The 8912-nt window shown below is 67.0% G+C and overlaps 1 protein-coding gene across 1 annotated transcript; it reads right to left on the bottom strand.

Annotated features, from left to right (window-relative positions):
* Window positions 1-291: 291 nt before the first annotated feature.
* On the bottom strand, window positions 292-1155 carry EMIHUDRAFT_457930 (hypothetical protein; the record flags this gene model as incomplete). Its single annotated transcript, XM_005776038.1, has 3 exons — window positions 292-381; window positions 707-934; window positions 1035-1155. Coding segments are annotated over 3 exons (408 nt in total), but the record flags the coding sequence as incomplete, so codon positions are not given.
* Between the last annotated feature and the right edge of the window lie 7757 nt (window positions 1156-8912).

An 8912-nucleotide genomic window follows, 5' to 3' on the forward strand; every position in this document is an offset into this window, starting at 1 on the left:
GTCTAGGTCCTCGTATGACCCTTCCTCTTCGGCGGCGCTGGGGGGTGAACCTTGCGAATTGCATCACTATCAAACTAAAGTATTAGTAATAACGTACCTAATTATGAGCACATGTATGTACCTAATAACGCGAGTAGCTAATAACAAGCTAATTATTAGGCTAATAACAGCGCTAATAGCCTGATAGTTTGATAGCCTAATAGTTTGATAGTGATGTGCCGTGTTTTAATGTCATCATCAATCGTTTTTGATTTCGTCATCACGCACGAAATCAAAATCGTTCAACTCGCGTCACGACTGCAGGTGCAGGGTGCAGCACATATCACCCGGCCCCGCTGCCGCTGGAAGCGTGCGCTTCATAGCCGAAGCCCCCAGCTTCGGCTGAGGGGTGAGGGCCACAAGCTGCCGAGCCGCGAGCCCAAATCACTGTGAGAGTCGTGATTGCTTGTTTGTTTTCAAAAATCTCTCTCGAAGGCATACGGGGAGGTCGTCGAAGCCTTACCGTGTAGTCGGCCGCACCGTCGCGTGTAGCTACGCGAACTATCACTTGCGCGCCGCGATCTTGCGCGCGCCAAGGGCGGCAGCGGCCGTGGCGGCCACGGCGGCGGCAACGTCGAGCGAGGAGAGCGGCGCGACCACCTGTTTCGTGAGACGAGACGAACGATACGTAATGACAGCGCGTGGTTTGGGAGGGGGGGGATCGCACCTCGCCATCGATGTAGTGCATCGGCTTGGGGTTCACAGCCGCCACGACGAGGCGGCCGAGAGAGGGGCAGACCGCCTCGACGAGCGGCACGAAGTACTTGTTGCGCGCGACGACGGCCGCGCTGTTGTACGAGGTCGCGACGCCGTCGACGACCGGCCAGCCGCCGTGCATGGTGAGCGGGCTGTGCAGCCCGTCGGCCACGACCTTGGTTATCTTGAGGACGGGCGCCTGGCGAGGGGGAGGGGGGGGGGGGGGGCTAGGGGGCAGGGGAAGGGGGGGCTAGCATCGGGAGAGGCAGGGGTGTGTGGCGCTGGGGGTATAGACGAGCCTGCACGATCGTGCCCGCGGCCGGCGACGCGATCCAGACCGTCTCTCCAACGGCAACCTCGGACGCCTGCTTGAGCTCCTTTGCCGGCCCGGCGGGCAGCTTGTGCGTCGGGGTGAGCGTCACCGTCGCCGTTGCGGTGGTCAGTGAGAAGAAGGCCGCCTTGGCGGACGGGTTGGCCAGCGAGAAGGAGGAGACGGTGTCGAGGCCGAGGGTGCCTAGTAGAAGTGAGCGACAGTAAAGCAAGTACAACCCCACGTCTGACACCGACGGCATCGAAAAGGAGGGTGCCGTCGGCCGCCGCGGCGAGGATGGAGTCGCCGGCGGAGAGGGAGGAGAGGGGGACGGTCTCGCCGTCGGCGCGCTGCACCGTCGACAAGCTTGGGAAGCACGGCGGGTCCGTGGACTGCGGGTCCACGTCAGGTGAAGGCGACGAGGGCGGCGGCGGCGTGGGCGGGGCGGAGGGCGGGGCGGAGGGCGGGGCGGAGGGCGGGGCGGAGGGCGGCGGCGGCGCGACCGCGCGCGGCTCGGTGTCCTCGCGTTCGTTGACATCGGGGTCGACCTCGCTGACGGGCTGATTCAGGATATTGCCGGCTTGGGTGGCCGACGTCCCCGCGAATTCGTAGCTCGCGTTGCGCACGGCGGCGACAGTGTTACCATCCTTGAACACGCTCGCCGTGCTAAAAGCAGTCGTTTCCGCAGTCTGGAGTGCCCGACGGGCTGCCGGTTGCTCGACGGGGTGGAGCGTCACGGTGAGTTTGCACTCTGGCATGAAGCACTGCTGAGCAGGGCGGAAGGAGGCCTGGAGTTCGGTGACGTCGATGTCGTTCACGTCGGCGGAGATCGTGACAACGACGGTGAACTTGATCACGGACACCTCCTCCACGACAATTCCGTCGGGGAGGGGTGAAAAGGGGGGCTGCGAGGGCGGTGGCGGCGAGGGCGGCGGCGGCGACGGCGAGCCGGACGGCGGCGGCGACGGCGAGCCGGACGGCGGCGGCGACGGCGAGGCGGAGGGAGGCGGCGGCAGAGGCGGCGGCGGCGACGGCGAGCCGGACGGCGGCGGCGACGGCAAGGCGGAGGGAGGCGGCGGCAGAGGCGGCGGCGGCGACGGCGAGCCGGACGGCGGCGGCGACGGTGAGCCGGACGGCGGCGGCGACGGCAAGGCGGAGGGAGGCGGCGGCAGAGGCGGCGGCGGCGACGGCGAGCCGGACGGCGGCTGCGACGGCAAGGCGGAGGGAGGCGGCGGCAGAGGCGGCGGCGGCGACGGCGAGCCGGACGGCGGCGGCGACGGCGAGCCGGACGGCGGCGGCGACGGCAAGGCGGAGGGAGGCGGCGGCAGAGGCGGCGGCGGCGACGGCGAGCCGGACGGCGGCGGCGACGGTGAGCCGGACGGCGGCGGCGACGGCAAGGCGGAGGGAGGCGGCGGCAGAGGCGGCGGCGGCGACGGCGAGCCGGACGGCGGCTGCGACGGCAAGGCGGAGGGAGGCGGCGACGGCAAGGCGGAGGGAGGCGGCGGCAGAGGCGGAGCTGGCGGAGGCGACGGAGGAAACAATGGCGACGGCGGAGGATCCGTAGGAGTGGCAGGCAGCGAGTCAGGCGGCCCGGCGGGCGGCAAATCCGGTGGCTCAGCGGGGGGCTGGGTGGGCGGCCCGGCAGGCGGCAACACGGGCTTTGTGACGGGAGCGTTTCTCTCTGCGTCAAGTTCATGGCGATGGAGTAGTTTGGACCTGCGCTGCTGCGAGCGCCGGCGATGCGCTGGCAACACCTCCAGGGGAGCAGGGAAGCTTGAGCCTACCAGCCCGATGTGGGTAGCAACAAGAGATTTGGCCGCATTGTCGGAGTTGGCGGCGGGGGCGGCGGCGCCGCCGCCGCTGGTTGCAGAGGAAGCGGACATTGTATTGGTGGATGCGACACTACCAGGCGTTTCACCGGAGGCATGGTCTGGAGCCTTAGCAGCCTGCTCCTCCGTTGCCTTTGGCGGGAGGAACTCATGTAAGCGCAAGAGCACCTGGCGGGTCAACTGCTTCAAAGCAGAGGGACGGGCCCAGTCGTCGGCCAACTCCTCGCCGCCTGGCACTGCACCTGGTGCGGCACCGGCACTCGGGACCGCTGGCTCATAGGTGAGCATGCCACGCAGCTCAATGAGATGTGCGCGCATACGCACGACAGTCTCATTTGGCTGCGCACGGAGGTAGTGAACGAGCGAGAAGTTGGAGTCGGCAAGCTGCGTGGCTGGCACGCGCAGCGTGGCCTGCCGGTAGAGCTGCGAGATGCACGCGCTGCCCGCCGGCTCGTCACCGGCAAAGGGGGTGGGCGCGCTGTCGGAGAGGATGACAGGGATACACAGCGCCGAGATGGCCGTGAAGAGGCGTTTGGATGAGGCCGTGTCCCCACGCGGCACAGGACAGAAGCTCGCGTGATTCATCGCCTCCTTCAAGTACTCAGCGAAGCGCCCGACCTCGTTTCGGTCGGCTTCGCGGCCAGGGGCGTCAAGGTCCCGCCACCGGCACTCGTCGGGCAAGCACTCACGAGCCAGCTCGTCTAGGAGCAGCTCGCGCTGCCGCCACGAAGGGTAGTGTGGCTCGTCGATGGCAGGACAGGAGTGGTGCGTCCGACGGCTGCCGACAAACGCTATCAGCCATTTCCTGCCGCCGTGTTGTGCCCGCTGCGGGAGCCGCACTGGGACAGAGGTGTCGAGTTCCGGTGGGGGATGCACGACCGAGGTATAGTACGGCATATACACCACGCGAGGCGAGCCATGCTCAACGGTCAACGCCGGCCGGCAGTCTTCACCGGAGAGGAGCAGTGATTGGCGAGTTGCCTCGCGCGCTGCAGGCCACACCGGAACGCGATGGCCGGAGGCGGGCGGCTGTGAGTTCCAGTGCCAGGGGTCGTCAGTGACAAACACAAAATCACGGCCACCGTGCCGCCGCCATCGCTCAGTCTCCATGACTGACGCGAGCAGCTCGTCATGCGCCCTGCACGAGCCCCAAACGTGCCCCTTCTGCTCCTCCCACCGGTCAAGCTTCACCCCTGAGGCGCGGCAGAGGGCATAGTCCCAGAGGAGCCAGAGAACTATGTGCGCATCGTTGGGGCTCATTGCCAGCTGTAAGTGAGGGAACGTTCCCGACGCAAGCATTGATCGAAGCTGCTGCTGGATCAGAAAATCGGGCCACTCGGGATCATGGTTAGGCCCATGGTTTAGCAGCTGCGGCCTCGATGAGAAGTTCTTGTAGAGCGGCCACCACGGAGGCTCAGGACGCGGCGCAAGGCTTACAGCATCATAAATGAAGATCTTGGCATGAAATCCGTCCACTGCGGATAAGGCGTTTGACGCAGAGCCAGGAAGACACGCAGCCGGATGTTGCCTGCCCATCCTGCTTTCAAGGACTGAATCCTGTGGTGAATCCTGCGGCGGAAGCGGCGGCGGCAGCGGCGGCGGCGATGACGGCGGCAGCGGTGAGCGTGGGGGCAGAGACGGCGGCGGCGGAGACGGTGGCGACGACGGTGCACTTGCCAGCGGGAGCAGCGCGACGAGAAGAAGCAGCCACGCGCCGCGCCTTGCCCCCGTCAGGCACCGCACCGGCACCGAGAGCAGCCCGCACGCGAGCAAGAACAAGGCCCAAAGCTGACCGCGCTGCTGGGCGCGGCCAGGCGCGGAAGAGGAGGGTCCGCTCGTGAAGGGAAAGGGGAACGGGGAGGGCTGGTCGCTTGAGAGATCGTCGGCCGGCGGGCCGGCGGGAGGCTCGTCGGTCTTGTGGAGCTCGTCGGTGAGTGCGTGGCGAGGCTCCACCTGCCACGCAGGGGCGGCGCACACACTTGAGACCGAGAAGACATCTGACTCGACCGCGTTCGAGTCGGCGATCTGAGCGGCGCGGACCGCTGCAAGCCACGCCGGCTCGCCCGCGAGAAGAGGGTCGACGGCCCGGCCACGCTGGAGAAAGAGATCCTGGGTTGGGATTCGAGAAGCGTTCCCCAATCCGTCGTTCGCCCGCCACTCGCCGCCGGCGTGCATGCTAGAGACGGGTGCGCTCAAGCGAGTCTCAACCAGCCTCCGCACCTCCAGCATCCCAGGCTTCCGAGCGTCGGCGGGCCGCAACTCGGGCGCCGTGACATTCATGAGCAGGACGGTTTCGCAAACGATGATCCCCGATCTGTTGCTGTAGACGGGACCGACAAAGTCGACCACAGGCTCGCCCTTGCGCTCCGTGATGTTGCGCGAGGCCAGGACGGTCTCCAAGTCGGCCTCGTCCTACACGCAAACAACAGGCAATACGTCAGCGGGTGACCAAAGCTCCCTCGCACACAGAAACAGCCGAGGGGCGCTCACCGGCTGCTTCTCGTAAACGTCCTCGATGATGGACGCCGGCGGCTCGCCAATCAGGTGCAACGGCTCGCCCACCGCCTCTTTGACGTCGCCCATCAGTGCTTCCAACAAGCGCCCCTCCTCGTGCCCGCCCTCAACAGCGCGCGGGCTGTGGGTCACGAGCTGGCGCGGTGCGGGTACTAGCAAGCGCGAGCGAGCAAGCACCGGGTGGTCGGCGGGCACGCTGTCCGAAGAGGCGATGGCTGCAAACGAGCTGGTGTCGTCGCCGCCAATCTCGCAGACGCCGTTGAGCGATGCCGGCGTGAACGGCGTTGTGACTGCGGGAAAGGAAGTCGGGGACTCGTGCCACTGCGAGGAGAGAAGCGCGGAGGTGGCAGAGTACGAGGAGAGCGCAAACGCGGTTCCGAGGCAGAGCAGCGCGAGGATGCCAAAGAGGCGGAGCAAGTTGTAGGACTTTGGCCACGAGAACCGGCCGGCGGCAGAGCCCTCCGGCGTGGCAATCGTGGTCGTCTCGACGTTGGCCGTCGCGCCCTGAACAGGAGGGCGCGAGACTGGCGGTTGAGCGGCGAGCGGGGGAGGAGGCCGCATGTATGCAGGCGGCGAGCACCGAGTCTGTGGTCGACGGCGTGGAGCCGCGGGGCACCTTGCCGGTGCCACTGAGGATGCCCTCGTCGCCGTCCGTTCCGAGCAGGCATCCGAACCCGTTGCTGCCGCCGACCGGGGCGATGCTCTTGGTGCGGACGATCGGGGCGGACGCGCCCTTGCGCCTCTTCTTGCGGCGCGGGTTCGACGGGGTGGTCCTGTCGGGGATGCCCTGCGCACGCGCAAGCGGTGGGTGCGTCAACAGTTGAGGCTCTGCGTTGCACTGCAGCGTGCGAGGCGCTCACCGCCGGGGCGGGCTTCTCCGCTGGCGGAGACTCCTTGGCCGAGACGGTCCAGTCGGCGTCGCCCTACGCATCAATGAAAGCGGGGTGGGTCAAGGGGTGGGTCGGCAAACGCACGGCGCAGAATGCAAGGCGCTCGCCGCCGGGGCGGGCGTCTCCTCCGGAACCTCCTCGCTCGACGGCAGCGGCGCGCCGCCGGTCCCCACCGGCGTGAGGGCCGGGGCGTTTGTGGTGACGCCGTTGGGGGCCGTCGGTGGGTCCATCGGAGTGGTGTTCTTGGAGCAGTCGACCAGGCTGGGCTCGCCCTTGCGCTCGATCTTGCGGAGCGGGGAGGGGGTCGTCCACTCGTCGATGACCTGCACGCGCGTGCCGTGCGGCAGACGAGAGGTCACAGGATCAATGTAAGTGCCCGCCTGCATGACTTGCGTGTCCCCGCAATACCCGCGTGTGCTTCTGCTGGGAGGTGCTCACCGCCGGGGCGGCCGTCTCCTCTGGAAACTCCTTCCAGTCGGCGTCGCCCTACGCGTCGAACGCGGGATGGGGTCACAGAGTGGGTCGGCAGACGCCGGCGCGCACAATGCCAGGCGCTCGCCGGGGCGGGCTCCTCCTTCGGAAACTCCTTGATCGACGGCAGCGGCGCGCCGCCGGTCGCCGCCGGCTTGAAACCCGTGGCGACGTTGGTGTCCGGCTTGAGCGCCGGGTTCTTGATGGCGCCGGTCTCGTCAACGGAGGCCTCCGCGCCAGACTCTGCCGCAGGGATGTCCTTCTTGAGGGCGCCCTTGACGGCGCCGGTGGGGGCCGTCGGTGGGCCGGTCGGGCGCGTAAACTTGGACCAGAAAACGGCGGGCGGGCTCGGCGCGTGGGTGGCGAACGTGGCCTTGGCCTTGTCCGAGTTGACCGCGCCCGCGGCCTTTTCTGCGGCCGGGTCCTTCTTGAGGACGCCCTCCGGGCCAGACTTTGCCACGGAGATGTTGACGTTCTTGATGCCGCACGCCTGTGGGCGAGGGAGAGTACGCGCAGGCTTTCGGAGACGGGAGAGGATCATAATCCTGGTGTGCGCACGCGCACCTTGGCTCCGGGGAGCGAAGGCGACACCGACGCGGAGATGACGAGCGTGACGCGGCCGTCGTCAGCCGGCACGATTCCGACCTTCGCGGAGGACGTCATCGGCGAAAACTCGCCCTCGACGTTGCCGCCGCCCGCGTCAATGCCGTCCTTAAGCGGGCTGGGCTCGCCCTCGGACGGGACGTTGCCGGTGCCGGTGCTGGCGGTGCCGGTGCCGCCGGTGCCGGTGTCGATGCCATCCTTGAGCGAGACGGGCTCGGAGGGGATGCCGACGGCGTTGCCTCCGCCGGAGTCGATGGCGGTCGTGTTGTCCGCCAGAGACGCCTGTCAGCCACAGAACGCGAGAGGCTAGTCTTGCAGGGAAGGCGCAGCTTTTTGCGTGCATACCCCCTCCCTGAGCCAGTGCAAATTAACGCACACCTGCTTGTCAGCAAGCGGCGGCGGAGGAGAGAGCTTGAGCACGAGCTTGTCACCGGCGGCCGGCACGAGCTCGAGTTTGAGCATGTTGATCGAATTCCTGCAGAGAGTCAAGAAGCGGTTGAAGGTGGTGTGTCCCACGGGCAGCGCTCGAGTGGCCCTAGCGGCTGCGGACACAGAGTGACTAGAGAGCGTGGGGCGGGGGGAGTGGTGTGGTGTGGTGTGGTGTTGTGTAGGGGTGTGGGGAGGGGTGGGCTGGGCTGGGTTATAAAGGCATATGAGAAAATCTCGGGCAATCTCGGGCGACCTCTAAAAAGACAGAAAGAAATCAACGCGCCTGCGTGCCGCAGCAGGAGAGGAGACTGGGCTTCTTGACTTGACCGGGAAGGTTCGAGCCTGAGAGAGTAGAGCTGCGCCTACGGGCAGCACGCCGCGGCGTTAGCGTCGCGACGACCGGCACAGTCTCTCGTGTCCTCGGGGCTCGGACTGGAGCCGGGCAGCGATTGGCAAGCGAGCGGGCTGCGTCGCTCTCTCGCCGGAAAAGAGTGGGGGCTATCGGGCGGGTTCGCTCGGTGTAAGGGTGGGGAACGAGCTGCAGCGGCCGCGTCTCGCGGCTCCTCGATGGCAGCAGCCTCACCTGCGAACGGGAGGTGGCAGGCATTGTGAGGCCGAGAGGGGCGTAGCAGATTACGCTCGTGCGCCAGAGCGAAGCGCATCGCATGGTGGGAGCGGAGAGGGAGCGAGATGCGTCGCGCCGCTCGGGCGTGCAGCTCGCCGCGGCCATATGTGCGTCGATACGGCGGGGCCAGCGCGAGCGGAACGGGAAAGGCGAGGGTTGGACCTGTGGACCGTCGGCGAGTCGAGAGGGGTCAGGCTGCCCGTCGAGAGCTCTCCGACACCTCACAGGAGGGCGCCTGGGTCTAAATTTAGTGCGGTGTGAAGTGTTTATGTACTGCGGCGGGCGCGCTGCAGCCGCACGTCTACCTTCGTCATAGTGCCACGACGTGCGGCCTAGAATTAGCACACGTGCCTCTGTTCGCTAACACTCACACATTGAATTGTCACCGCCAGTGAGTGCGAGATAGGGCTGGCCGCTGGCGGCTAGCCCGTGAGGAGGGCGACCATAGACACCTCACTAACCCCACACACGGTCTCGTCCGTGCCTCGCCGGCCGGCGAGATTGCT

Source organism: Emiliania huxleyi (genome assembly GCF_000372725.1).
Source record: "Emiliania huxleyi CCMP1516 unplaced genomic scaffold EMIHUscaffold_286, whole genome shotgun sequence".
Classification (NCBI taxonomy): domain Eukaryota; phylum Haptophyta; order Isochrysidales; family Noelaerhabdaceae; genus Emiliania; species Emiliania huxleyi.